At 57.5% G+C, this 26,446-nt stretch overlaps 3 protein-coding genes across 4 annotated transcripts; 2 read left to right on the plus strand and 1 right to left on the minus strand.

Annotated features, from left to right (window-relative positions):
- On the plus strand, nucleotides 1-5,142 carry Hmg20b (high mobility group 20B). 2 transcript variants are annotated; one of them, XM_048342057.1, is made up of 10 exons: nucleotides 1-79; nucleotides 365-421; nucleotides 745-853; nucleotides 1,621-1,824; nucleotides 2,808-2,928; nucleotides 3,099-3,145; nucleotides 3,328-3,400; nucleotides 3,561-3,776; nucleotides 4,269-4,401; nucleotides 4,665-5,142. In XM_048342057.1, exons 2-10 carry the CDS (start codon nucleotides 384-386, stop codon nucleotides 4,675-4,677), a joined length of 954 nt encoding a protein of 317 aa, XP_048198014.1. In that variant the 5' UTR covers nucleotides 1-79; nucleotides 365-383; the 3' UTR covers nucleotides 4,678-5,142. The 2 variants fall into 2 exon arrangements, with proteins under 2 accessions (XP_048198014.1, XP_048198015.1); XM_048342058.1 differs by having other exon boundaries at nucleotides 39-57.
- A 5,076-nt stretch (nucleotides 5,143-10,218) lies between these two features.
- Nucleotides 10,219-16,593, plus strand: Gipc3 (GIPC PDZ domain containing family member 3). The gene is made up of 6 exons (XM_048342062.1): nucleotides 10,219-10,437; nucleotides 10,956-11,141; nucleotides 11,267-11,447; nucleotides 13,104-13,216; nucleotides 13,668-13,749; nucleotides 13,862-16,593. Exons 1-6 carry the CDS (start codon nucleotides 10,219-10,221, stop codon nucleotides 14,011-14,013), a joined length of 933 nt encoding a protein of 310 aa, XP_048198019.1. The 3' UTR covers nucleotides 14,014-16,593.
- Nucleotides 16,594-16,697: 104 nt separating this feature from the next.
- Tbxa2r (thromboxane A2 receptor) lies at nucleotides 16,698-25,721 on the minus strand. The gene is made up of 3 exons (XM_048342056.1): nucleotides 25,671-25,721; nucleotides 20,409-21,277; nucleotides 16,698-17,642 (listed from the first exon to the last, which is right to left on the minus strand). The coding sequence occupies exons 2-3, from the start codon at nucleotides 21,189-21,191 to the stop codon at nucleotides 17,388-17,390; spliced, it is 1,038 nt and encodes a 345-aa protein (XP_048198013.1). The 5' UTR covers nucleotides 21,192-21,277; nucleotides 25,671-25,721; the 3' UTR covers nucleotides 16,698-17,387.
- Nucleotides 25,722-26,446: the final 725 nt, after the last annotated feature.

Below are 26,446 nucleotides of genomic sequence, written 5' to 3' on the forward strand. Positions count from 1 at the left end.
ACAGACAGGCAGGGGCGGGCCCGGGGCGGTTGGTTGGAGCGTCGCCGCAGTCGAAAGGTCCGGGAAAGTTTCTTTGGAGGTGAAAACAGCCGCGGAACTTGGGGGCGCAGCGATGGGGCGGGGGCGCGGGGGTACCGAGTCTGGGATGGGGTATTTTCCGGGCTGGGGGGTCGCTAGCCCAAGCCTCCCAGTGCGGTTGATCACCCAACAAAGGATTCCTGGGGCGCCCGCCCTTAGTGACTTCCCCGCCCCCGGATCCGGCCCCCCCGGGCGCCGGCATTCAGGGCTCCGGGTCGGGGCGGAGGGCGGAGCCCGCCATCCGGGGCTCGGGCGCCCCTCACCTCGGCCCGCGTCCGTGTTCCAGATCCGGCCCCTGAGCGGCCATGTCCCACGGTCCCAAGCAGCCCGGCGCGGCCGCCGCGTGAGTGAGCCCGGTCCGGGCGCCCGGTTCCCGCCCCAGCCCCCGCCCGAGGGTCGGCGACCCCCGGATCAGGCCTCCCCTGCGTCCCCTGGGACTGCCCCCCAAGCCCCGTAGCGCCCCCTCTGGGCTTCCAGGACCCTCGACTGTCTCCCCTTAGCGTTCCAGCCTCGCTCCCCAGATTCCTACCCCCTCGTACTTGCCTCTCCTCGGTGGCCCCCTCGAGCCCACCTCTGCTGTCAGAGGTCTCTAAAGGCTGGGGAGGGAGTGGGGGGGCGTGGGGAAGCTCTCGGGACCGGCACGACCTTGGTGTCCCGTGGCCCCAGGCCGGCGGGCGGCAAGGCTCCAGGCCAGCATGGGGGCTTCGTGGTGGCTGTCAAGCAGGAACGCGGCGAGGGCCCCCGGGCCGGCGAGAAGGCATCCCCTGAGGAGGAGGTGAGTCCCAGTCTGGACCCCGCACCCCCTCTGAGGCCCGCGGTCCCGCCCCCAGCCCTGAAGCCCAGCCCTAGACGAGAGATTTGAATTGGCGTGGCTGGGACTAGCCTGGGTTCCAGATCTGAGCGGAGACCCCGCCTCCAGTCCTAAGCCAGACCCCCAGCCGAGGGCCTGCCCCTCCTCCCCCCGCCCATTCAGATTTGCTGGCCCTGCAGGCCCGGCCCCTGGCTGCATCCCCTTGGGCTGCACCTTCCTTCACCAGGTAGCCGCAGCCACACACCAGATGCAATACCCACATCCAGCTGGCTGGGGTCCTCAGCTTCATTTTGGATCCCCTCCTCCCTGGCTAAAGAGTGCCCACCTCTTTTTTTTTTTTTTTTTTTTTTTTTTTTTAATGGTGCTGGCACTGGGGCTTTAACTCAGGACCTTGTGCTATTGCATAGGTTTTTCACTTAAGGATGGCGCCCGACCACTTGAGCCACACCTCTAACTTTGCTGGTTATTTGGAGATAAAGAGTTTTCTCGGATTTCTTTGCCTGGTCTGGCTTTGGACCATGATCCTCAGATCTTAGCCTCCTGAGTAGCTAGAATTACAGAGCCTGGCTAGTGCCCCAGTAATCAGTCTCCCCGGTGTGGACCCTCTGGTCATGCCATTTCCCCAGGCCTTGCCCTTTGGCTAGGCCCCATCCAATACTCAGCCGGCCCCTGCCATACCAGATCCTGCCCCTCCTCTCCAGACATCACAACAGCTCAGTCCTGTCCTGCAGCCTGTGAAGAAACGTGGCTGGCCCAAGGGTAAAAAGCGAAAGAAGATTCTACCCAATGGTCCCAAGGCACCAGTTACTGGTTATGTGCGCTTCCTCAATGAACGGCGGGAGCAGATCCGCACGCGCCACCCGGACCTGCCCTTTCCGGAGATCACCAAGATGTTAGGTGCTGAGTGGAGCAAGCTGCAGCCTGCAGAGAAGCAGGTGGGAGCCACCTAAGTTTTTCTACCTGGGTCAGCAATACGTAGCAACGGAGTAGAATAGATCTACTGCTTATCATGGTGGGCTAACTTTTTTGTGCAAACTTAAGGTTTTTAAATCCTGACTTTTTAATTTTTATTTTTGTGCCAATACTGGGGATTGTATTCAGGGCTTGGGCACTGTTCTTTAGCTTTTTCGCTCAAGGCTAACACTCTACCACTCTACAGCTCCTCTCTGGCTTTTTGTGTTAATTGGAGATAAGAATATCATGGACTTTTCTGTCCTGACTGGCTTTGAATCATGATCCTCATATCTTAGCCTCCTGAATAGCCAGGATTACAGGCATGAGCCACCAGTTCAGGGCTCTGGCAATTAGTTTAAAATGTTCATGCCTTGTAGCCCTAGTTACTCAGAAGGCTGAGATCTGAGGATAGCAGTTTTAAGCCAGCCCATGCAGGAAAACCTGAGACTCTTGTGTCCAATTAACTACAAAAAAAAAAAGCCTGAAGTGGATCTGTGGCTCAAGTGGTAGAGTTTTAGCCTCAAGGACAGCACCCAAGCTGAGAGAGTTCACTCTCCAGGATTAGCAACAAAAGAAAAAAAAGAGAGAGAAAACTTTCAGCAACAAGGAGGAAATGTAGCCCAAACCGCCTGCTGAAACTGGGATTTCCGTTGACAGAAATAGTGCAGGAAGGCAAGGCGAGGCTTCAAGGTCAAGCCTTGAGGGGAGATATGCCCACATCCAGAGGGCCAGAGATGGTTTCTGAGAGCCAGAGTTGGGGGAGTTAGGATTGTGGGAGGTGAGGTGGCAGCTTAGGAGGCCCCCTGAGGAGCAGGCAAAGGACCCAGGGGAGGACATAGGGAACTACAGAAAGGCCAGGTAATGGGAGGGGGCACTGCCAGAGCTGAGGGTGGAGGCAGGCCCTGTCCCTGGGGGCTTTCCCCCTCTGGCTCGGCCCAATGGTTGTGTACTGCCCCATTTCCAGAGGTACCTGGATGAGGCAGAGAAGGAGAAGCAGCAGTATCTGAAGGAACTGCGGGCCTACCAGCAATCAGAGGCCTACAAGGTGTGCAACGAGAAGATTCAAGAGAAGAAGATCAAAAAAGGTGGGTGGGCCCCAGCACCTGTGAGTTGCAAACCCCCACCAATCTCCATGCAAGGAGGTCACATAACTAGCCAGTGGCCAGATGGGGGGGGGGTGCAAAGTTAGACAGTGGTCCAGGATGGGCTGGGCTGACTGACAAAGACTGATCCTGCCTTACTCCCTCCCCACCAGAGGACTCAGGCTCCGGGCTCATAAACACGCTCTTGAATGGACACAAGGTAAAGACCCTTTAGGAAGTATCTGGGGAAGAAAGGTCTGGAAGTTTCCATATCCCACCCTCGGGGTGGGAAGTTACGTCACTGACCTTGGGGATGGCAAATGGGCAGGGTGTCTGGGTGACCATCGAGGCACCTGTGACTGCTCCCCTAAAAATCATTTCCATGCTGTCTCTGTGTCCCAGGGTGGGGACTGTGATGGCTTTTCCACCTTCGATGTTCCCATCTTTACTGAAGAGTTCCTAGACCAAAATAAAGGTGAGTGGTGGTGGGAGGGAAGGAGGCTAGAGGAAGGGGTGGAGGATGGACCGCAGCCGGTGCAAAGGCCCTGGGTTGGGTGGGTTAAGTTGGGATGGGCGAGCCCGGGGCGCTGACCCTTTCCTCCCCTCCCCCCACCCTCACCGTCGCCCGTGTGCAGCGCGGGAGGCGGAGCTGCGGCGACTGCGGAAGATGAACGTGGCCTTCGAGGAGCAGAACGCCGTCCTGCAGAGACACACGCAGAGCATGAGCAGCGCGCGCGAGCGCCTGGAGCAGGAGCTGGCGCTGGAGGAGCGCCGGACGCTGGCGCTGCAGCAGCAGCTCCAGGCCGTGCGCCAGGCGCTCACCGCCAGCTTCGCCTCGCTGCCGGTTCCTGGTGAGCTGTCTTGCCTCGCTCCGCCCGCAGCCTTCGGCACCGCCTGAGGTCCGGCTCTGATTCGCCACGGCCTCTAGGTCCCGCCCACCGTCCCTCTTGATTCGTCCACCGCTGCCCCGCCCCGCCCTTGCTCCCTCACGCCCCCACTATCAGGTCTAGCCTAGGGTTAGTCCGGGTCCCGCCCACTACCTCACTTTGCCACGCCCTCCACCGGCCGGCGCCGACTCGTCTGTCCTCACCTTTGTGTCCGGCTGTCCCGTCTTCGCACCACACGCCATCCCGCCCCTCCTGGTTCCCTAACTCTTCCCTGGGCCACCTCGGCTCCTCCCTCGCTCGCCCCTAAGACTCCTGTCCGGCTCATCCCGGTCTTTGCCTGCTGGCTCGCCTTGGGGGAGGGGGGGGTCGGCCATGCCCCTCGTAGGCTAGCCCACAGCAGACCACGCCCCCGCGGCAGGTGCTCTCACCCCAATCTCCCGCGCCCTCCCTCCGCAGGCACCGGAGAGACACCAACGCTCAGCACCCTGGACTTCTACATGGCCCGGCTGCACGGCGCCATCGAGCGTGACCCGGCGCAGCACGAGAGGCTCATCGTCCGCATCAAGGAGATCCTGGCCCAGGTCGCCAGGTGCGTGCCTCCCTCCAGCCTCCCTCCAGCCTCCCGTGTCTCAGCCCTGGCCTCTTAGGGACCACACCTGTCCTGAGGGTCCCGCTGCCCCCGGGGTCTCCCTGGGAGAGTCTGATGGCTTCCGCGGGGGCGCCTGGCCAGACCCCTTGCCTTGGCGCCCTTCTCCCCAGTGGGGCGGATTCCAGCCTTGACTGGGTGGCCTGAGGACCCCAGGGCCGTACTGTGCTAGTGACGCCTGGCCTGTCGCTTTGTCCCTGTCACAGCGAGCACCTGTGAGGGCTCAGCCCTCAGACTAAGAAGCAGCTCTGGGCCACGCCCTTCCCCGCACCAGATGGAAGAGAGGTCGGGGTCCAACTTTGGGGGCAGGCCCCATGCTGCATCTTGGGGATCCACCCCCTGAAATTAAGTTTCTACAGCATCCCTCTAAGCTTTCAGCCTCCTAGTCCCTGAACCCAGAAAGAGCACTGACCATAGTTGATATACCCGAGAGACCCCAGAATTGGGGGTCCCACTCACTTCTGAGGGGTCTCACACCAAGGCACACACCCTGCCCAAGGCTCCCAGGACTTCAGATAGCTCCAGACTGTGTGTGTGCCATGCTGGGGGTCATTCAGGTGACAGCCTCACAGGCGGTCCCTAGAATCTTCCCCCAGCAGTGACCTCTATGTCCAACCAAGGGGCCCTCTTGGAGACAAGGTTCCCACCTCAGAGTCCCAATGTTTTAAATAAAAAGTTGAATTGTAACATTTTAATAAAAAGTTGATTTACGTTCTAAGCTTGAGAGTGGGTAGTTTGGGAGATGGGCCAGGATGTGCACCTATGGACCCCTCCATCCTCGGGGTACCACTTGGGCCCTTTTACCTCTGGCTAAGACTCAGGGTCTGTGCTGCTCATTTCTCAGGTGAGGAAACGGAGGCCCAAACCTGGCTGGTCTCACAGAACAAGGCAGGGCCATCTATCCCCCACCCCTTCCTGAAGGTGGGGGTGGCTTCAGCCACACACAGGGGACTTGGTGAGGTTAGGGACAGAGCACAGCCACCCACCTCAGCCTTCTTCCTGACTGGGACTCCTACTACTTCTTGGTAGGATGACACCTCCACACACAGCCTAGACACTGCAGCCATTTTTTTTTTTTTTTTTTTTGGCCAGTCCTGGGCCTTGGACTCAGGGCCTGAGCACTGTCCCTGGCTTCTTCCCGCTCAAGGCTAGCACTCTGCCACTTGAGCCACGGCGCCGCTTCTGGCCGTTTTCTGTATATGTGGTGCTGGGGAATCGAACCTAGGGCCTCATGTATCCGAGGCAGGCACTCTTGCCACTAGGCTATATCCCCAGCCCCCACTGCAGCCATTTTAAGATGCACAATCCAGGCTGGGAATGTGGCTTTATGGTAGAGTGCTTGTCTAGCACGCATGAAGCCCTGGGTTTGATTCCTCAGCGCCACATACACAGAAAAAGCCACAAGTGGCGCTGTGGCTCAAGTGGTAGAGTGCTAGCCTTGAGCAAAAAGAAGCCAGGAACAGTGCTCAGGCCCTGAGTTCAAACCCTAAGACTGGTCAAAGAAAAATGCACAATCCAGCTGGGCACTAGTGGTCACACCTATAATCCTAGCTGCTCAGGAGGCTGAGATCTGAGGGTTCAAAACCAGCCCAAGCAGGAAAGTCTGTGAGAACATTATCATTAATCACCAGAAAAACCAGAAGTGGAGCTGTGACTCACAGGCTGTGCAGCCATCATCATTATAGTTCTAGAACATTCTATCACTCCAAAAGAAAGCCTTACCTCCAGCAGCTCTTCAGCCCTCCCCCTCTCCCCCAGTCCACTTCCTATCTTTGGCATCCATGGAGCCACACACTAGCTCCTTTTCTATCTGCTTCTCTCACTAATAAGCATGGTATCCTCAAGGTCCTGCCACATTGTGGCAGGGTCAGAGCTTTGATGGCTGTGTGGTATTCCAGTATGTAGATGATCACACTGGGTTTCCATTTGTCAGGGACAATGGGCCTTCTGGCTGCTGTGAGCATGTGTGCCCCGTTTCCTGTCCAATGCTTATTTTCCATTCTTTTGAGTCTATAAGTTGCCTAGTAGTAGGTAATTCCAAAGTTCACTGCTGGAATGTGTTCTTAGAAACTTCTGGTGAACTCATGGAATTTTTTTGTTCTTGTGGTCATACTAGGATTTGAACTCAGGGACTGGCATTCTATCACCTGAGCCACACCTTCAGTCCTGCTATTTGCTAGTTAATTGGAGCTAAGAGTCTCTTGGACTTTCCTGCCTAAGCTGGCTTTAAATTGTGATCTTCACATCTCAGCCTCCTGAATAGTTGGGATTCCAGGCGTGAGATAATGCCGTGCAGTTGAATGTTGTCATCCCCCCCCCCCCGCCCCGCCCCATACACAAAGTATGTGCAAGTCCTTGCTCCAGACAGACCCTTAGAATGCAACCTTATTTGGAAGTAGGGTGCTGTGGATGAGTCCACAGCCAAGGAGCGGGCCCCCAGCCAGGAACTGGCGCCTTTACAAGAAGATAAAATTTGGACACAGATACAGAGAAGACAGTCACTGACAGCAGAGGCTGGGACTAGAGTGACTGAGCCAATGGCCAAGAACTGCCCCAACAACCAGAAGCTGCCCCTGCCAGCGAGGGCTCCTGCAGGACTCTGGGTGGGGTGACGTAGCCTTGCTGATTTCAGAATTCTAGACTCTAAATGGACAGAATTGACTTTCTCTCTCTCTCTCTCTCTCTCTCTCTCTCTCTCTCTCTCTCTCTCTCTCTCTCTCTCTCTCTTTGGTCAATCCTGGGCTTGAACTCAGGGCCTGGGCACCGTGCCTGAGCTTTTTTGCTTAAGGCTAGCGCTCTACCACTTTGAGCCACAGCACCACTTCCCGTTTTCTGGTGGTTCATTGGAGATAAGAGTTTCACAGACTTTTCTTCCTGGGCTGGCTTTGAACTGCAATACTCAGATCTTAGCCTCCTAAGTAGCTAGGATGACAGACGTGAGCCACTGCTGCCCAACAAGTGTACTTTAAAATTTTTTAAATTTAGGGCTGGGAATATGGCCTAGTGGCAAGAGTGCTTGCCTCCTACACATGAAGCTCTCGGTTCGATTCCCCAGCACCACATATATGGAAAACGGCCAGAAGGGGCGCTGTGGCTCAGGTGGCAGAGTGCTAGCCTTGAGCCGGAAGAAGCCAGGGACGGTGCTCAGGCCCTGAGTCCAAGGCACAGGACTGACCAAAAAAAAAAATTTTTTTTTAATTTATTTTTCTGGTTCTGGGGCTTCAACTCTGAGCTGCTTCTGCTCAAGGCTGACGCTCTACTACTGTGGAGCCACAGTTCCACTTCTGGCTTTTTCTGAGTAGCTTACTGGAGATAATCACAGACTTTTTTTTTTTTTTTTTTTTTTGCCAGTCCTGGGGCTTGAACTCAGGGTCTGAGCACTGTCCCTGCTATTCCTGGCTTCTTTTTTCTTTTCTTTTTTTTTTTTTTTCTTTTTTCTCAAGGCTAGCACTCTGCCACTTGAGCCATAGCGTCCCTTCTGGGTTTTTCTATATATGTGCTAAGGAATCGAATCTAGAGGGGCTTCATGTATGTGAGACAAGCACTCTACTACTAGGTCATATTCCCAGCCCTCACAGACTTTTTTTTAAATTTTTTGCCAGTCCTGAGCTTGGACTCAGGGCCTGAGTACTGTCCCTGGCTTCTTTTTGCTCAAGGCTAGCACTCTGCCACTTGAGCCACAGTGCCACTTCTGGCCATTTTCTATATATGTGGTGCTGGGGAATCAAACCCAGGACTTCATGTATTCGAGGCAAGCACTCGTGCCACTAGGCCATATTCCAGCCCCCTCATAGACTTTTTGACTGTGCTGGGTCCTCAGATCTCAGCCTCCCAAGTAGTTAGGATTATAGCCCTCAGCCACCTACTCATAGCAAGAGTACATTCTTCTAGGGCAATGTCACCCCTTCTTTTGATATTTCCCAGTTTTTCTCTCCTGTCTCCACCCACAAGTGGTATAGTTCATTTTCCACAGTGTTGAGTGAGTATGGTTTTTGTGTTTATTTCAAAAGGCTTTGGATATACAAGACAATGCTTTGGTACATTTTCACAGAGTTGTTCAAACATCACCTCTCTCTAATTCTAGAACATTCCATGACTCCTCTCATGTCCACAAGCAATCACCTGGCCACCCCTCCGAGCCCCTGACCCCCTGGAACCCCTTTGCTGTCTCTGGATCAAGCTGTTTCCTATCATAGCACCACACCACTGTGGGGTCTTTTGTATCTGCTTCTCTCACTAAGCAAGTGGCCTCAAGTTCTCTCCACGTAATGAGTCTCTCCCCCTGCCCCCGTGCCCTGTTCCTGGCTGTGTGATATTCCAAGGTGAATGGATCATGCCTTCATCTCTCCACCTGGTGACAGGTTTTGAACTTAATGTAAATTTCCCTTCATCTCCCCAAACCTCCTGGGACCTGCCTCCCCATCAACCAGGAAGATTGCAAAGACTGCCCCTGGGCTCAGCTGGATGGGACACCAGGATGCCCCAAGGGACAGACGCCCTGTTGATGGAGCCCTGTTCCCTGCATGGTGATTATGATGGATGCAGAGCCAGGCACATGGATTCTGAATGCACAGGATATTTTCACAGGCAGCTCCTGGTACCCTGAGCATCCTTCTTCCTTGTAACCTGGGGATCCACTCACCCTTTCCCCCCAAGACTGCCTGGAGAGGTCCCTGTGTGCCAGGCACTGCACACGGCTCACATAGAGCAAGAAAATAATACCCTCCCCCCCACAAGCCCTGCTCAGCTGAGGCTGATCAAATCCTCCCACCTCAGCTTCCCTAGGGCCGAGAGGCCAGGCATGTGTTGCCATCCCCGGTAGAAGTCAACATCTGTTGTGTCAGGTGGGGCATCGGGCTTTGGGCAGAGCCTGGAAGAAGCAGAGAGGCTGGTGCAGAGCTGTGGGCAGCAGGGGGTTGGGGGGGAGGAGCCCGCAGGGCCTGGTGGGCTGTGGGAAGACTTGGGAGTTTTCCTCTGGGGAAGTGAGAGCCACAGAGGGTTGTGGGCAGAGGAAGGACTGCATGTGGCTTCGCTGTCCTCCATCCCCTTAAAAATGATGACGCTGCCAGGTGCTGGTGGCTCATGCCTGTAACCCTAGAGACCCAAGAGCCTGAGATCTGAGTTCAAAGCCAGCCACGAGGCAGTAAAGTCTGTGAGACACTTATCTCCAATGAACCAACAAAAACGCCAGAAGTGCTGCCATGGTTCAGGTGGTAGAGCGTCCGCTTTGAGCACACACACAAAAATATTTTTTTTAAAGGCCGTACCTAGTAGTGAGAGCCGACCTGGAGAACTTCCAGTGTGTGTGTGTGTGTGTGTGTGTGTGTGTGTGTGTGTGTGTGTGTGTGTGTGTGTGTGGTCTCCCTTTTACTCCCTTCTGCCTATCTGTCGTCTGTCATCTCCCTGTTACTCCTGTCTGTCTGTTGTCTCCATTATGTCTGTCTGTTGTCTCCGTTATGTCTGTCTGTCTATAGTCTCCCTGTTATTCCCAGGCGCGCAGCCCAGGCCCCTGAGGACCCCGGCGTCTCCGGGGAGGGCGCAGCAGGCCCTGGCAGCGCCCGGACACCTGGGCCCCGCGCCCCCTCCGCGCCCCGCGGTGTCGCCTTCCCGGGAGGCTCGGGTTCCCGGATCCCCTTTCCCGGGGCGGCTCGGCTGTCGCGGCCGGGGCCGGGGGAGGGGAGGCTGCAGGAAGCGGCGGACCAGGCGGCGGATCGGGCGGCGGCGGCGGCCCCGGCGGGCTGGTGGCGGAGCTCGAGCGGCATGGACAGCCCCGCGGCCCGCGAGCCCCGGGGCGCTGAGCCCCCGCGGTCGCTCCCCGCGACCCCCGCGGAGCCCCCGGCCGCGCCCCGCGCGCGCCCGCGCCTCGTCTTCCGCACGCAGCTGGCGCACGGCAGCCCGACGGGCAAGATCGAAGGCTTCACCAATGTCCGCGAGCTCTACGCCAAGATCGCCGAGGCCTTCGGCATCGCGCCCACCGAGGTGAGCCCCGGCGGCCGGGGGGAAAGCGGGGTCTCAGGCCTGGGGGACGCTCAGTGAGCCCTACGCCGGGGACCCAGCCCTACGGGGAGGCAGAGGGTCCCCCGATATTCCAGGCACCCGGTCCTTGCCCTCGGGGAGGCGCCGCAGTGGTTTCGGGGCGCGCCTGCGGGCCCGGGTTCGGGGCGGTCCCCGATTCCAGCGCGTGGTCAGCTGTGGTGGTGCTGGGGGGCTTCCCTGCCGGGCCCGTGCGCCTGGCGACCCCCAGGGGGCGCGCGCGACCCCCACATTCGGGAGAACCCCAGGTGCGGCGCGCGGAGCTCCGCCCAGGGGTCCCCGCAGCGCGCCGGCTGCGCCCTGGGGCGCGGGAGGGTGGGGGCGTCTGCGCCGTTTCCCACCGATGCCATCCTGGAGGCGGGGCCTCGCCCTCGGCCTGCCTGTATCTGGGCCTCAGTTTCTCCCAGGGTGGCGACAGGGGCTGGGCGCCCCGGCTGACCCTGAGCTTCCCTCCCGGGGGACAGATCTTGTTCTGCACCCTCAACAGCCACAAGGTGGACATGCAGAAGCTGCTGGGCGGCCAGATCGGCCTGGAGGACTTCATCTTCGCGCACGTGCGCGGCGAGACCAAGGAGGTGGAGGTTACCAAGACAGAGGACGCGCTGGGGCTGACCATCACGGACAACGGAGCCGGCTATGCCTTCATCAAGGTGCCGGGTGGGAGAGGGGTGGCCGCCCCCACGTGCCTGGTGACTTGCGGGGTTAGGGGGGTACGGGGAGCCGGCTGTGGGGTCCCCTTCTCCCTCTCCCGGGAGTGACTCCAAGTTCTTCACAGAGGATCAAAGAGGGGAGCATCATCAACCGGATCGAGGCAGTGTGCGTGGGGGACAGCATCGAGGCCATCAACGACCACTCCATCGTGGGCTGCCGCCACTATGAGGTGGCCAAGATGCTGCGGGAGCTGCCCAAGGCCCAGCCCTTCACGCTGCGCCTGGTGCAGCCCAAGAGAGCCTTCGGTGAGGGCCACCTGGGAACCAGGGCCAGGAACGGGTCCAGAAAAAGGGTTCTTGAGGGATGTGAGAGGGCATGGAAGGTTCTAGAAGCATCTCATGGCATGGCCATACTCCCTGCTATGTCAGTTAGGGAAGAGCAGTTTGCAGATGGAAGGAATGGGACACAGGGGAGGAGGTTGCTGTATAGGATAGGTTTCTCCCCCTCAGCAATGTGGATATTTGGGGCTGAGCCATTTTCTGTGCAGTGTCCTGGGGGGCTGTCAGGAGGTTCTCAGTACTGACAGTCATGGTATCCTAACTTGGCTCAGTGTCCCCCAGAGGCAGAGCCACCCACAGCCAGGAAAGTCTCTTCTAGATCAGATGTCATCCTGTGTACTTTAGCCAGTGTGTGTGTGTGTGTGTGTGTGTGTGTGTGTGTGTGTGTCCATACACGTGCTGATCCTGGGGCTCAAACTCAGGGCCTGGGTGCTGTTCCTGAGCTTTTTCAAAACTCAAGGCTGGTGCTCTACTATTTGAGCCATGGCTCCACTTCTGGCATTTGGCTGTTTAATAGGACTTTACTGCCTGTTTAATAGGACTTTACTAGCTTTGAACTGTGATCTTCAGTTGCAGCCTCCTGAGTAGTGACAATTATCTATACAATTATAAGTGTGAGCCACCAGTGCCTGGCTAAGCCAGTTTTGGTGATTTGTTTTGTTTTGCATTATTTTGACATTTGAGGATGGGCCCAGTGTCTCATGTTCGCTAGGTGGCCACCATACCACCGAGTTGAGACTCCAGCCAATTTTTGCCTTAGTTATTTTTCAGATAGGGTCTTGTGATTTTGCTTAGGACAGGCCTCAGACCACCATCTTCCTACTCCTCCTCCTAAGTAGCTGGGATCACAGAGCTTCATCACTAAGCCTTGGCATTTTCATTATTCATATCAAGAATTTCTTAACAAGGAAGCATTGCTTTCATTCATTTATACTGGTATGCTCTTCCTTCTCCTCCTCTTCTTTCTTGCTGGTTGTGGGACTTGAACTTAGCCTGGGCTCTGTCCCTAAGCTTTTTCGTTCAAAGCTGGTGCTCTGCTCTCCCACTTGGAGTCAAAGCACCACTTCCAGTTTCCTGGTGGTTCAGTGGAGATGGGAGTCTCACAGACTTTTCTGCCTGCACTGACTTTGAACCACGATCCTCAAATCTCAGCCTCCTGAGTAGCTAGGATTACAGGTGTGAGCCACCAGTGCCCATGTTCTTCTTATCTTATGAGCCCTTCAGGTTGCCCTAGCTCAGAGCAAGCCGTTCTAGAAGATTCCTAGTGAATCTTGAATGTAGCCTCAGGGGCAGCAGAGCATTTCAGGTGTGCCCTGAATCAGAGTCCTGAGTTGTATCTGAAATCCAGGAAGAGTAACTTCTATAGGGAGGGCCTCTGGATTGACCCTCTAGTGACAAACTGATTTCTAGAATCATCTGGAGGAGGGAGCGGGGAAGGACAGAAGATTGCTTCTGGAACCATCCAGATGTAGTAGCTCCACCTGGACTGCTGGGTTAGTTGGGGGGGGGGAGGGGCAGAAAAGTGCAATGGGGTTTTGAGGGTCAACCAGTGGTGGTAGGTAGGTCAGAAGGTGCTAGAAAGGTCCAGCTTGTAACCTCTCAGATCTTGCCTGTTCCCTCCAGATATGATCGGCCAGAGAGGCCGTAGCAGCAAGTGTCCGCTGGAGTCCAAAGTGAGCAGTGGGAGAGAAACTCTGCGGCTGCGCGCAGGGGGCGCTGCCACTGTGGAGGAGGCGGTGAGTCTTGAGGACCCACTTCTGGTGGGCATGCATGTGTGCTGGCCCAGGGTCTGGAATCGGGGCCTGGGCGCTGTCCCTGAGCTCTTTCACTCAAGGCTAGTGCTCTAACACTTGAGCAACAGATCCACTTCTGTTTTTTGTTTTGTTTTGTTTTGTGTGTGTGTGTGTGTGTGTGTGTGTGTGTGTGTGTGTGTGTGTGTGTGTTATTGGAGATAAGAGTCTCATGGATTTTCCTGCTGGGGCTAGCTTTGAACCATTATCCTCAGATTTCAGACTCCTGAATAGCTAGGATTACAGGTGTGAGCCACCAGGTCCTGGTAGGTCCCACTTCGTTTTGGAGCCTCAGTTTCCCTGCCTGTGTGATGGGGCAGAGTGACCCCTCCCCAGAGGCAGGAGGGGCAGGCTGGGGGATCTGACCCCTCACCTCTGCTTGCCCTGTACCCCTCAGCCCAGTGACTTTGAGGAGGAGGCCTCTGGGAAGGTGGATGACCTGCTGGAGAGTTACATGGGCATTCGGGACCCCGAGCTGGGTAAGGGGCCAGGGTAAGCTGGGAGGTCCCCAGGAGAGGGCAGCCTGGGGAGGAGGTGGGGGTCTGGGGGAGATGGGGGCTGCAGGGCCCTCACAAGTCTCCTCCCCGTCAGCGTCCACCATGGTGGAGACGTCCAAGAAGACGGCGAGCGTACAGGAGTTTGCTCGCTGTTTGGACTCCGTCTTGGGCGAGTTTGCCTTCCCGGACGAGTTTGTGGTGGAGGTGTGGGCCGCCATCGGCGAGGCCAGGGAGGCCTGTGGCTAGTGTGCCCGGTGGCCGAGCGCAGCCCCAGTCCAGAGCCCAGCCCCCTGCCCCAGCCCTGCTCCAGAGCCCAGCTGTCCAGCCTCCCACCAGGCGCCGCAAGCAAGCCCAGGCCTGGAGGCCAGCCAGACCCTGGGACCAAGCCCTGCTCCAGAACTCAAGCCAGCCCTGAGACCAAGCCCTGCTCTAGAGCCCAGCCCAGCGCTCGCACCAGATCCAGCTCTAGAACCGAACTCAGCTCTGAGACCAAATCCAGCTCCAGAACTGAAGCCAGCTCTGAGACCAAACCCAGCTTCAAAGCCCAACTTAGCTCTGACACCAGATCCAGCTCTGGAACTGAGTTCAACTCTGAGAACAAGCCTAGATCTGGAGCCCAGCACGTCTCTGAGTCCAAGTCATGCTCCAGAACTCAAGCTAGCCCTGAAACCAAACCCAGTTATAGAGCTCAGCTCAGCTCTGAAACTAAACCCAGATCCAGAACCCAGAGCAGCTCTCACACCAGTTCCAGCTCCAGAATTGAGCTCAGCCCTGAGACCAAACCCAATACCAGAACCCAGCTCAGCTCCGAGACCAAGCCCTACTCCAGAACTCAAGCCAGCTCTGAGATCAAACCCATCTCTAGAACCCAACTCAGCTCTGAGACCAAAACCAGCTCCAGAATCCAGCATATCTCTGAGACCAAACACAGCTTGAGAATTGAACTCAGCTCTGAGACCAAACCCTGTTCTAGAGCCCAGCTCAGCTCTGAGACCAAATCTAGCTCCAAAAACCAGCCCAGCTCTGACACTCAATGTAGCTCTAGAACTGAGCCCAGCTTTGAGAGCAAGCCCAGATCTGGAACCCAGTTCAGCTCCGAGACCAAGCCCAGCTCTAGAATTGAGCTCAGTTCTGAGTTTAAGTCTTGTTCCAAAACTCGGCTTAGCTCAGAGACCAAATCCGAGATCAAGCCCTGCTCCAGAACTCAAGCCAGCACTGAGACTCAACCCAGCTCCAAACCCCAATTCAGCTCTGTGAGTAAGTCCCCCTCTAGAACCCAGCCAAGTGCTCACATGAAGTTGAGTTCCGGAACCCAGACGACTCCAGAGATGACACCCAGTTCTAGAACCCAGTCCAGCTGCAACACCAAGCTCAGCCATCAAACTCAACCTGACTCTGGACTTGCAGATCCCTCCACGGGCCCCCTGGATATCCAGCTAAGCCCTGCACAAGCCCTTAGCTTTGGAACCCACGTGCGAGTTAAGAAACAGCTCAGCTCAGGCGCTCTAGCCAGCTCCGGATTCAAAGATGGCTCTCAGGCTCACCTGTATTCCAGAAGTGAGAGCAGCTCAGGAAGCCAGCCCCTCCTTGCTGCCCGGCACCAATCCACACTCCAGTCTGGTGCCAGAACTCCACTGCTTCCAAGCATGTCCCCCCACGATGCATCCCAGACCCACTCCAGTGATGGGGCCAGCTCTGAGACGGAGCCCAGCTCTAGAATCCAACTTTCTGCTACCTCCAGGCCCACCACCACACTCCACACCAGTTCTGGAACTCCATCCAGCCCTGAAGCCAAGCTCAGCTCCAGAGCGCGGCCTGGTGCTGAGTCTCCCTTGCCCTGCAGACTGCACACAGGCTACCACCGAACATGGTCCACCTCTGGGACCCAGACCGACTTGGCCTGGGCACCATCTAGAGTCCAGGCTAGCTCAGGTGTCCTTCCCCGCTCCAGAGCCCAGCCCAGCTCTGAAACATGGCCAGCTGAGACCAGGGCAAGTTCTGGAGTGCAGCTAAGCGCTGGGCCTCAGCCTCGTTCTGGGGTGCAGGCCCCTGCAGTGGCAGAGCCACGCCCCAGAGCCCTGGTTAGTTCTGAAGGGCCACCTGATGCCAGAACCCAGCACTGCCCAGGAACCTGGCCAGCCTCTGCAGTTCAGCTCCATTCAAAGCCCCGGGCAAGTTCCCATGGCCAGAGCCAGCGCAACGCCCAAGCCAGCTCTGGGCCTCCGTCAGGCTTGGGGAAGCAGGTCGGCTCTGAAATTCTTTTGAGTTCCAGCACTGAGCCGATATCTGGAGCCCAGCTCAGCTCCAGAATTACTATTGGCTTTGACAACCAGTCTAGCATGGAGACTCAGCCCAGCACCTCTCAAGCCCAGATCAGCTCCACACCCCTTGAGGATTCCAAAACCCAGTTCTGCTCCAGAACCCAGGTCAGTTCTGTAAACAGGCTCCATTCTCCAACTCCAAACCTTGACCCAAGATCCCAGCTGGATCCCCTGGCTCCAGCCTGGCCTCAGGCCCTGGCCCCAGTCTCTAGAGCCCCAACTCCCACCCCTAACAAAGCCCCTGTGCCTCAGCCTCAATCCCAAGGAGTCCAGGCTAGCTCAGGCCCCAGACAAGGCTCCCCAGCCTCCTACCTGGCCCCCCAGCCACGAGGCCGACCCACCCCATGGAAGCCAGCCCTTTCTCCAAAACCTCAGTTGGGACCCCAGAAGTTCACCCAACCTGCCCTATCTGTGTCTCCTTGTCCAGGCCCCAGGGGAGCTATCTTTTCCTCCCAGCCCCCCATGTCCCCAGCTCAGGACCCTGGCCCCTCCCTCACTGTGGGGAGCTCAGGGGTGGCAGAGCAGGAGGGAGGGCTCCCTTTCAGTGGGCAGGGCTCTGGAGAATAAACACCTTGCACCCCTGCAGCTCTGTGTGTCATTTGGGGAGAAGCTGAGTCTGAGAGCAATGTAGTTTAGCTACATTGGGGCCTGGGGGGGGGGCGCCTACTGTATACCATGTATCTTAATGAGCACTTGGTGGGGTGACTCTGGATTCCTTGGCCATATGACAGACATTTATTGTGTATGTTCTGTGAGCCCCAGGAGCCTGGCGTGGTGGAGAGGAGGTGGCAGTCCCCCTTGTCTCCCTCATTTTCTCATCAACAGAATGGGCCAAGCTCTAGAACCCCACTACTCAGAAGGCAGGCCTGCTAAGGGTGTACAGCTCCATTAAGGAGTGTGGGCAGCAGAATCGAGGGCTTTCTGATGAGATTGGGGGCCTGGGGATTCCGGACCCAGGGCTGCCCACTGCTGACCCCAGGGGGGAGATGAAGCCCAGGGCACGGAGGGTGCGTTTTGGCACAAAACCGGGCCATTCACTGATTTCTAGACAGCCCCCTCCCCAGCTCCAGGCCTCAGAGGCACAGCCTCTGGTGGGGGTGTCCCAGCACCCCCAACTCCAGAGGTTTGGGGGAAGGGGTTCCCCAAGTGGTCTTTCCCGCATGCCCCCAACCGCCTACGGGTGGGGTGTTGCGAGGAGTGCAGATAGAGGTGCAGGAACGAAGAGGACGTCAGAGAGGGAAGGGGTGCTATGAGGAGTCGGGTCCCCAGGGTTGGTAGCCCTCGAGTCCAGCGCGGGGGTCACAGAGGAGTCAGGGCGGCGGGGCGCGAGGCGCGCCGGGGGTGTAGGGACTGGGACCGAGAGCGCGCGCTCAGGCGTGGGTGCAGGCGACGCAGCACGGCGCGGCGGAACAGGATGTACACCCAGGGGTCCAGGATCTGGTTCCACGTGGCCACGCGCAGGTAGATGAGCAGCTGGCGCTCGGTGGCCCGGGACAGCTGGCCCGCGGGGCTCCCGGCCGGCGGCATCCGCAGCACTGTCTGTCCAATAAAGACCTGCGGGAAGGTCAGGGTGACAACGGGCCCCAGACAAGCCCCGCCCAAAGCCACACCCACCCTACAGACCACACCCCGCCCTTCCGATTGCCCATCCGGCCGACCACGCCCAGAAGCGCCCCCATTGGCAGACCACGCCCCTAACGACCACGCCCTCTCGAAGTGTGACCAGGCCACCAGCCCAACTATGGGATCAGAGTCTCTTGGCCTTTCCTGCCCAGGCTGGGCTTTGAATCTTTTTTTTTTTTTTTTTTTGTCAGTCCTGGGGCTTGAACTCAGGGCCTGAGCACTGTCCCTGGCTTCTTTTTGCTCAAGGCTAGCTAGCACTCTACTACTGGAGCTACAGAGCCACTTCTGGCTTTTTCTATACGAGATGCTGAGGAATCGAACCCAGTGCTTCATGTATAGGAGGCAAGTACTCTTGCCTCGAGGCCATATTCCCAGACCTGTGGCTTTGAATCTTGATCCTCTGATAGCCTCTGAGTAGCTAGGATGACAGGCGTGAGTCACCAGGGCCTGCTCCTAGTTTTTAATAAATATCTTTATAGCACCCATGTTTGTGCGAATTAACTATTTTATGCTTGAGCAGTTTTGTTTATGTGCTTTTTGTTTCAGTTTTTCTGTGCTGGGGCTGAACCACTCAGGAGCCATGCATTAAATAGTTTATACTTCATATTTGAACCTATTTCACTAAGTATAAAACTTATACTTACCATTTATTTATTTATTTATTTATTTATTTATTTATTTATTTTCCAGTCCTGGGCCTTGGACTCAGGGTCTGAGCACTGTCCCTGGCTTCTTTTTGCTCAAGGATAGCACTCTGCCACTTGAGCCGCAGCACCACTTCTGGCCATTTTCTGTATATGTGGTGCTGGGGAATCGAACCTAGGGCTTCATGTATACGAGGCAAGCGCTCTTGCCACTAGGCCATATCCCCAGCCCCTATACTTACCATTTAATAGGGGTGATTTAATAATTCATAATTTAAAAAAATAATTACGTGGGTTGGGGATATGGCCTAGTGGCAAGAGTGCTCGCCTCGTATACATGAAGCTCTGTGTTTGATTCCTCAGCACCACGTATACAGAAAATGGCCAGAAGTGGCGCTGTGGCTCAAGTGGCAGAGTGCTAGCCTTGAGCAAAAAGAAGCCAGGGACAGTGCTTAGGCCCTGAGTGCAAGGCCCAGGACTGGCAAAAAAAAAAAAATAATAATAGTAATTAGATACTAAGGTACCTACTAGTAATGACTTCATAGAAGTAGCTCACTAGATATTGGTATGCAATTATAATGCATAATAATGTAACTATTAGCTATGACATAATAAGTATAATTAGGATACATGATGGTTTTATAGTATAATTGAAATTGGTCAAAGCCCAAGTCCTTCCCACAGCCCACAGGACCAGGCACAACATGTCAGGCTCAGTCCTGCCTCAGGGCCTTTGAGCAGGCTGTGCACTCTGTGCTCTTTTGTGTTCTCTCTATAAGAGAGGGTCCCACCTGAGGTCTGTCAGTCCTCTCCCCACTGCCCTCTAATCCCCAGGCTCTTGAAATGCTCAACCTGAGCTCTGCCCTGCTCTAAAACATGCAATCTGGGGTTCTGAAGGATGAGTAGGTGTTTGCCTGCAGGATGAGAAGTAGCTAGACACCCTAGTTAGAATCACTGATTCAGTTCAGTGTTTCTCCTGCCATTCTTCACTTTTTTTTTTTTTTTTTTGCCATTCCTGGGGCTTGGACTCAGGGCCTGAGCACTGTCCCTGGCTTCCTTTTGCTCAAGGCTAGCACTCTGCCATTTGAGCCACAGCGCCACTTCTGGATGTTTTCTATATATGTGGTGCTGGGGAATTGAACCCAGGGCTTCATGTATACAAGGCAAGCGCTCTTGCCAGTAGGCCATATCCCCAGCCCCCATTCTTCACTTTTGAGGTTGCTGGAGGTGAGCCCAGGGTCCTCTCACAGGGCCCCAGCCCTCCTCCAATCTCAGGTGGCAGCAGGAAACAGCCCCGATCACCAGGAATGCCACGACACATCCACAGCCACGCAGTGCAGCTCGGGACCCCACTTAGCAGTGCAGGGCTGAGCCCTGTGTTCCCCATGCCGGCTCTGCCCCTGCTGCCTCCACACCGGGCCCAGGAGCAGGGAGCCCAGACACTGAATTCTGGCTCTGTCACCGTCCCTGGGGCTCAGAGTCCTTCCTAAAGCACAGCACTAGTGGCCCACACCTGCAATCCCAGATACTCAGGAGGCTGAGATCTGAGGATCGAGGTTCAAAACCAGCCTAGGCAGGAAAGCCTGTAAGACTCTTATTTACAATTTACCACCAGAAAGCTGTAAGTAGAGCTGTTGATCAAGTGGAAGAGCATGAGCCTTGAGGTAAAAAGCACAGAAATGATGTCTGATGCATGAGTTCACTGCCAGGACCAGAGCGTGTGTGTGCGCGCGCACACACACACACACACACACACACACACAGGTACATCATGAGGATTTCCCCCACTCACCCCAGCCCATGCATCCCCCTACCCAGCCCCTACCCCCCATCAGCCAACCCCTGCACAGGGAGTCTGGTCCGCCTAGCACTGGGCCCCAAGAGGCCTCAGGAAAACATGGAATCACTCAGCAAGTCCACCTTAAAATGTATTCCCTACATTTTGCTTAGCAAGCAGAGTCCTATTGATCCTTCAGAACCCTACCTTCAGTGCCCCTCCCTGCCAAAAGTTCCCCCTGGATGCCTACACTGGACTTCTGCAGCCCCCACTCACCAGCAAGGGTACCCAGCACACGGAGGCCACCACCATGATCCCTAGGAGCTGGACCATCATCTCCACTTCGCAGTCCCGGGGCCGCTGCTGGGCGGCCTCCCTGCCGTGGTAGACGCGACACAGGGTGGCCACGCTGACTGTGTTGAGCAGGAAGGACAGGGCCACGGAGAGGCCGCCCAGCAGGGCGAAGAGCAGGCCGAAGGCGGCGTCGCGGGGCCGGGCGGCCAGCGTGAGGAAGCACCAGGAGCCGGGGTACTGCACGGAGTAGCGGCCCAGGCCCAGCAGGGGCAGCAGCCCCAGGCCCAGCGCCAGCGCCCACAGCAGCGCCACCGTGGCCCAGGCGCGGCGCGGCGAGCCCAGCGCCGGCCGCGAAAAGGGCCGCGTGATGCCCAGGAAGCGCTCGCAGGCCATGGCCGCGCCCAGCAGCAGCGGGCACAGGCCGAAGAACACCATGGCGACGCCCATGAAGCGGCAGAGGCGGCAGCCGGGGTCCGTGGCGCGCCAGTCCAGCAGGGCCGCGTGCTGCGACACCACGATGGCGCCCGTCACCAGCAGCCCCAGGAAGTCGGTGAGCACCAGGCCGCAGAGGAGGGTGAGGAAGGGCGAGCGCGGGCACAGGCCGCCCTGCGGGGCGCTGGCCAGGACGCCCAGCGCCACCAGGTTGGAGGACAGGCCCAGCACGCAGAAGGTGGCGGGGAACCAGGGCGAGGCGATCAGCTGCCGCTCCTCCAGGGTGATGTTTATGGCACGGAAGCACGGGCCCAAACTGGCATTGGACCACATGGCTGCCCCAGCTGCTGCAGGGGGGGGGGGGCGGAGGGGGGGTCACCACCCCATGGGGGAGAGGCTGCTGGTCTGGCTGGGTACACCTGTAAGGCAGAGAGAAGACTGGCTGGTCATTTGTGTACAGCGGGAGGTGTGAACTCCTACACAGCCTTAAGTGTCCCAACAGGAACGCCCTTTCTTTTTTTTTTTTGTTTTTTTTTTTTGGCCAGTCCTGGGCCTTGGACTCCGGGCCTGAGCACTGTCCCTGGCTTCTTCCTGCTCAAGGCTAGCACTCTGCCACTTGAGCCACAGCGCCGCTTCTGGCCGTTTTCTGTATATGTGGTGCTGGGGAATCGAACCTAGGGCCTCGTGTATCCGAGGCAGGCACTCTTGCCACTAGGCTATATCCCCAGCCCCAGGAACGCCCTTTCTTGAGGAAGGATTTATCTTCATCCTCCTACACCATTACCATGACTGCTAGTTGTACTATTGGGGTTATTATTCCCTTCAGCTCTGCCCCTCCCCACACACTCCAGGAACAATCACCAGGGCTGCCAGGCCCGGAGCCGCTAGAAAGACGGCAGGAAATATTTTGTGAGTCACATGGAAAGGTCCAAAGACTGGCTTTGAACTCCAGCTTGGAGGCTACGTGACCCTAGGCAAGAGGTTTCCTCTCCCTGCCCTTACCCTCCATCTCTACAGCTGACTGCCTGATATACATTTGCAGTCTCCTGCTGCATCCAGGGTGGAGGGTTGTCAGCTGCAGGTGCGGGACGGGGGGAGGGGCGGCTTGTGTGTCCCCATTTCATATGACACTCTTACTGTCTTTCGTTGTTTTCTTTTGGGGGGGGATTGGGGTGCTTCCGTCCTCACGTGTGCTGGAACACATTTATAATAATAAGCAAGGAGCCCAGGCCCAGTTCCATTTTGGGAACAATACAGCTCATTTGCAGCCACAGCTTCCCCAGGGACAGGTTAGAGCGAGCGCAGACTGGGCTGGGGCTGTGGGAAATCAGAGGGCAGACAGCCGGGTGGGGGTGGCCACAAAGCAGAGCCAGATGTACCCTGATCAGAAACACGGCTACAGCGGGGGAACCGTGGCTCATGCCTGTCATCCCAGCCACCCAGGAGGCTGAGATCTGAGGATCCGGGTTCAAAGCCAGCCCAGGCAGCAAAGTCCGTGAGACTCTGATCTCCAATGAACAAACCAGAAAACTGGAAATAGCTGTGGCTCAAAGTGGTAGAGCACCAGCCTTGAGCAAAAGAGCTCAAGGACAGTGCCCAGGCCCTGAGTTCAAACCCCAGTGTGCTGCAAAAGAGCTCAGGGACAGTGCTCAGGCCCTGAGTTCAAACCCCAGTGTGCTCTCTCTCCTCTCTCTCTCTCTCTCACACACACACACAGACACACACACAAGTCTAGACACAAAGCTGGGCACAGTGACCCATACCTGTCACCCAATGCTAATGCACAATCTCATCCTCTGTTTCTCTCCCTTCCTGCTTGCTTCCTTATGTCCTCTCCCTTTAATGCCTGTGCAGCTCAAGATCACACGCGTGTACCACCACGCTAGGCTGTGAGCTGAGATTGGGGAGGGGGGGTGTCTCACTAAATTGTTTGTTTTGCTTGACCTGGGACTGCAAACTTCCCAACCTCATCTTCCTGGGTGGCTGGGATTATAGGGTGTGCCAACTTCCTTTTTCTTTCTAATTGCTTTACTGTGTTGTTAGCATAGAGGTAATGTCCAAGGGATTACAGTCAGGTAATGAGTCCATTTCCTTGCTTGCAGTGTCTTCTATTCCCTCATCACCCTCTCCTGCCCCCGTCCCTCACTCCCGTCCCCACCCACGAGATGCATAGGTCACTTTCATCAGTGTCCAGTGAGCTCCCCTGCTGTGCCTCTCACCCTTCTCCCCAAGTTCTGCACCCCCTCCCCAGCCCCAAACGAAGACATAGACTGGAATATACCACACATGAGGAAAGGATGACAGAATCATCCAGAACGGATTCTCTCCCAAGACCATCCTCTTTTGGTCACGTTGTGTGCATGTGTCTAGAGTCCTGTGTCATTTGTCATAGCCCAGTAGGTTTTAGATCTCGCTTCTGCCTGTCTGAGCGAGTGTGGGCCTTCTGTCTCTCTGGGCTTGGTTTACCTCTCTGAACCTGACTTGTTCCCTGGAGGATGGCCTCCTTTTATCCCTCTGTGTATAGGAACTGCAGGTTGAAGATACACACCTACCTTTCAGGGTGTAGGGACAGTGTCCACATCCTGGCTACAAATAGTGTTGGTCACACAGGATCCCGAGTGGTTCCTCCTGCTGGCCTTGGACATGTCCCATCCCTTCTTGCAGCCTCAGTTTCCCTCCTTGTACAGCACATCCAGCCTGCAGGCCTTGAAGCAGGCTGGCTGGGCAGCATTGGGAGCTGCTGGGAAGTGGGGGGTGGCTGAGGGCCTTGCTTTCCCATCTGGTAATTGGCTCCTTGGCTGGGCTCCCCACTATTGAGCCTCATAAATTATCCAGCCCCAGACAGAGGCTCTAAGCCCCCCCCCCCCCCGCCTGGAGCCAAGGCCTCTGTGTGTCAGTGGGCAGGATAGGGAGAGGGACAGACAGTCAGACGGCAGGAAGGCCAGGTGGGGCACTCACAGGCCATCCATCTTGATCAGCGTCCTCAGCTGATGCCTCACTGGGCTCTAGTGTTGGCTCCCCCTGGGGACAAGGCACTCCCTCCCTCCCTCCTTCCCTTCCTCCCTCTCCCCTCTCCATCCCCCCCAGCTGGTATGCGGATGTTTCAAACATTCCCGAAGTGAGCCTGAGCCTGTGCCTGGGCCACGGCCACCCACCGCCTGCAATGACTGGCCTGTCCCACTTGGTTCTCATGGGTGCCTCATCCCCCTCACGTGGGAGCCCCGCAGGCCTGGGAACACACACCCAGGACTTCTGCACACGCCCCTGTCTGGGGACACATCCATCACCTAGAGCTCTTGGCCAGGAGGAGGCTGAGAGCTGGCACCCTTCTTTGGCCACAGCTGGCTGTTTCCAGGCTGCCCCACTCTGCCCAGCCTGGGTTCAGGTGATAGGAGACGTTTCAAGTTCCCCAGGCTAGCAGGCCAGCAGAGGGGTGGGGTGGGCAGGGCCTCTGCCACATGCTGTGTGGCCTGTGGAAAAATCGCTGCTCCTCTCTGTGCCCCAAGGGGGCGGGGCGTGGTACGTGGCTTCCCTGGTTCAGGCAGGAAAATCTCAGAATCCTTGGGCCTCATTGTGCAGAGATTTGGACTGGGGTCCCTGCTTAGGGAACTCTTTGTTTTGGTGACTGCCCTGAGGCTAGAACTCAGGGCCAGGGTGTTGTCCCTGAGCTTTTTTGCTCAAGGCTGGCACTCTACCACCTGAGCCACACTTCCACTTCCAGCTTTTTGCTGGTTAACTGCAGATGAGAGTCTCACAGACTTCTCTGGCCAGGCTGGCTTTGAACTGTGATCCTCAGCCTCCTGAGTGGCTAGGATGACAGGCGTGAGCACCCAGTGCCAGGCATTGCTTAGGGAGATCTGCTGAGCCCCCAGGGAGCCTCAAAATCCAGGAATTCCAGGGGTTAAGCCTCAGATGGTTCTGAGGTCACCACATCTCCCACATCTGTTCCAGCCCTGGCTTCCTTCTGAGGCCCAGGCCAGCCTGGAGTTGTCTCTGGGGAGGCTGTCCAGACATGGGTGCTGGCTGGAGGGGGGTGGCAGTCTCCATGTCTACCTGCTCCACCCTCCCTGGCCCTCCCCACCCCTCCCCTGTCCTGCCTCACCCCTCTGCCTGCAGTCTGTCAGCTCTGCCTCCTGCACTAAACCTGGCCTGGGCCTGCCCAATCCCAGATGCCGCGCTGGCCTCACAGCATCCTGGCCCCATCGTTCCCAGCCTCTCACTTGTCTCAAGGCCTGTGGCCACCACCCAAGCCGTGGCTGTCAGGCCACCAGGTGCCAGGGTCTCCCCGTGCCAGATGCCCATGCAAACGCTGTGGGCCACACCGGCCGCAGGTCCGGCCATGCAGATGTGCACAGCACGCACCGCCCCCCGCGCGCAAGGCCCCGTTCCCAGTGTCAAGCCCCACTGTCCTGAGCTCTTCCTGTTTGCACACCAGCAGGGCCCCCAGCCACAGTGAGACGCATGCAGACAGGTGGGGGTGTCCCGCAGCCTCGCCAGTGCTGTCCTCCAGTTCACAGGCCCCCTCTGAGCCTCAGTTTCCTCTTCTGCCCAGTGCTCAGGCCAGGGGTGGGGATGGGCCCAGGGCCGGGCCGTCAGAGGCAGGCTCAGGGGACACTGAGTCACGGCACGGGTCCCAGTGATCAGATCCCCAGAAAAGCCCGCTGTGCAGATGGATACGCGGACCCTGCCTGGCTCTGGGCCGCCGGCCCAGCCTCGGTGCCGTCGGAGACCCTCAGGACCTTCAAGGCGGCCTTCTGCCCGCCCTGCCTGTCCACGCCGCCGCCCAGGAGCCACGCGTGGCCGGGGCCTCACCTGCCTGGATGCCGCGGCGGGGATGGAGATGAGGACCCGGCTCCCGTGGAGTCCTCGGGGAAACAGTCACGGCAGTGTGGGTCCGACGGAGGTAGAGCGTAAGGAGCAGGGCTGCGGGACCCGGCACCCACCGCGAGCGTGGGCCGCCCTTGCTCTCCCGAGCCGGTCTCCCGGCCCATGCCGGCCCCGCCCACCGACGGCCCCGCCCGCGGAGGCCGCGCCTGGCGGGAAGGGGGGGAGGGGTAGTGGGTGGAGAGTGGGGGGAGACCGGGACCTGGCCGGCCGCAAGGCGTCAGGGCAGGGGTGTGGGCAGGAGTGGGTTGGGGGCCCAGGACTACATGGGGCCCAAGTCAACGGGAGGCGGGGTGGGCGGGGGGGCGCTGGGGCGGAGGCAGCAAGGACAAGGGTTGCTGGTGGCCCCCCCGCAGGAGGCCTGGACAAACCGATTTTGACACTGCAGCTGTGGTCCAGATATCTAGGCCTGGGGTGGCTGGCATGGCTCAGGGCAAACAGATCAGTCTTAAAGTCAGACCCCCTCAGGACCTGGACGGGATGGGGTGGGGTCCCAGCAGCTGAAGTAGTAAAGACACGGGGTGTCCAGGAGGTTGGGCTCGGCTCCCCAGGGAGGGGAGAGAGCTTGGCCAAAGGGGCCTGAGTCACCCTGAGGCTGTGCCGGGTGTGAGAAGCCAGGTCCCATGTGGGCATGCACCTGGGGCCTCTATAGCCTTAGTTTGCACGAAAAGCAGGCAGGTCGTTGGCCTCAAGTGAGGAGGGCC

Source organism: Perognathus longimembris, chromosome 3, assembly GCF_023159225.1.
Source record: "Perognathus longimembris pacificus isolate PPM17 chromosome 3, ASM2315922v1, whole genome shotgun sequence".
Taxonomy (NCBI): Eukaryota; Metazoa; Chordata; class Mammalia; order Rodentia; family Heteromyidae; genus Perognathus; species Perognathus longimembris.

Excerpts from the sequence above, each read along its gene's own strand:
- Hmg20b (XM_048342057.1), top strand. The coding sequence starts at position 384 with ATGTCCCACGGTCCCAAGCAGCCCGGCGCGGCCGCCGC. Across the intron at positions 2,929-3,098 it reads AGAGAAGAAGATCAAAAAAG|AGGACTCAGGCTCCGGGCTC; the intron begins GTGGGTGGGCCC and ends CCTCCCCACCAG. Across the intron at positions 3,777-4,268 it reads CGCCTCGCTGCCGGTTCCTG|GCACCGGAGAGACACCAACG; the intron begins GTGAGCTGTCTT and ends CTCCCTCCGCAG.
- Gipc3 (XM_048342062.1), top strand. The coding sequence starts at position 10,219 with ATGGACAGCCCCGCGGCCCGCGAGCCCCGGGGCGCTGAGCCCCCGCGG. Across the intron at positions 11,142-11,266 it reads CCGGCTATGCCTTCATCAAG|AGGATCAAAGAGGGGAGCAT; the intron begins GTGCCGGGTGGG and ends AGTTCTTCACAG. Across the intron at positions 11,448-13,103 it reads GCAGCCCAAGAGAGCCTTCG|ATATGATCGGCCAGAGAGGC; the intron begins GTGAGGGCCACC and ends TGTTCCCTCCAG.
- Tbxa2r (XM_048342056.1), bottom strand. The coding sequence starts at position 21,191 with ATGTGGTCCAATGCCAGTTTGGGCCCGTGCTTCCGTGCCATAAACATC. Across the intron at positions 17,643-20,408 it reads TGTGCTGGGTACCCTTGCTG|GTCTTTATTGGACAGACAGT; the intron begins GTGAGTGGGGGC and ends ACCTTCCCGCAG.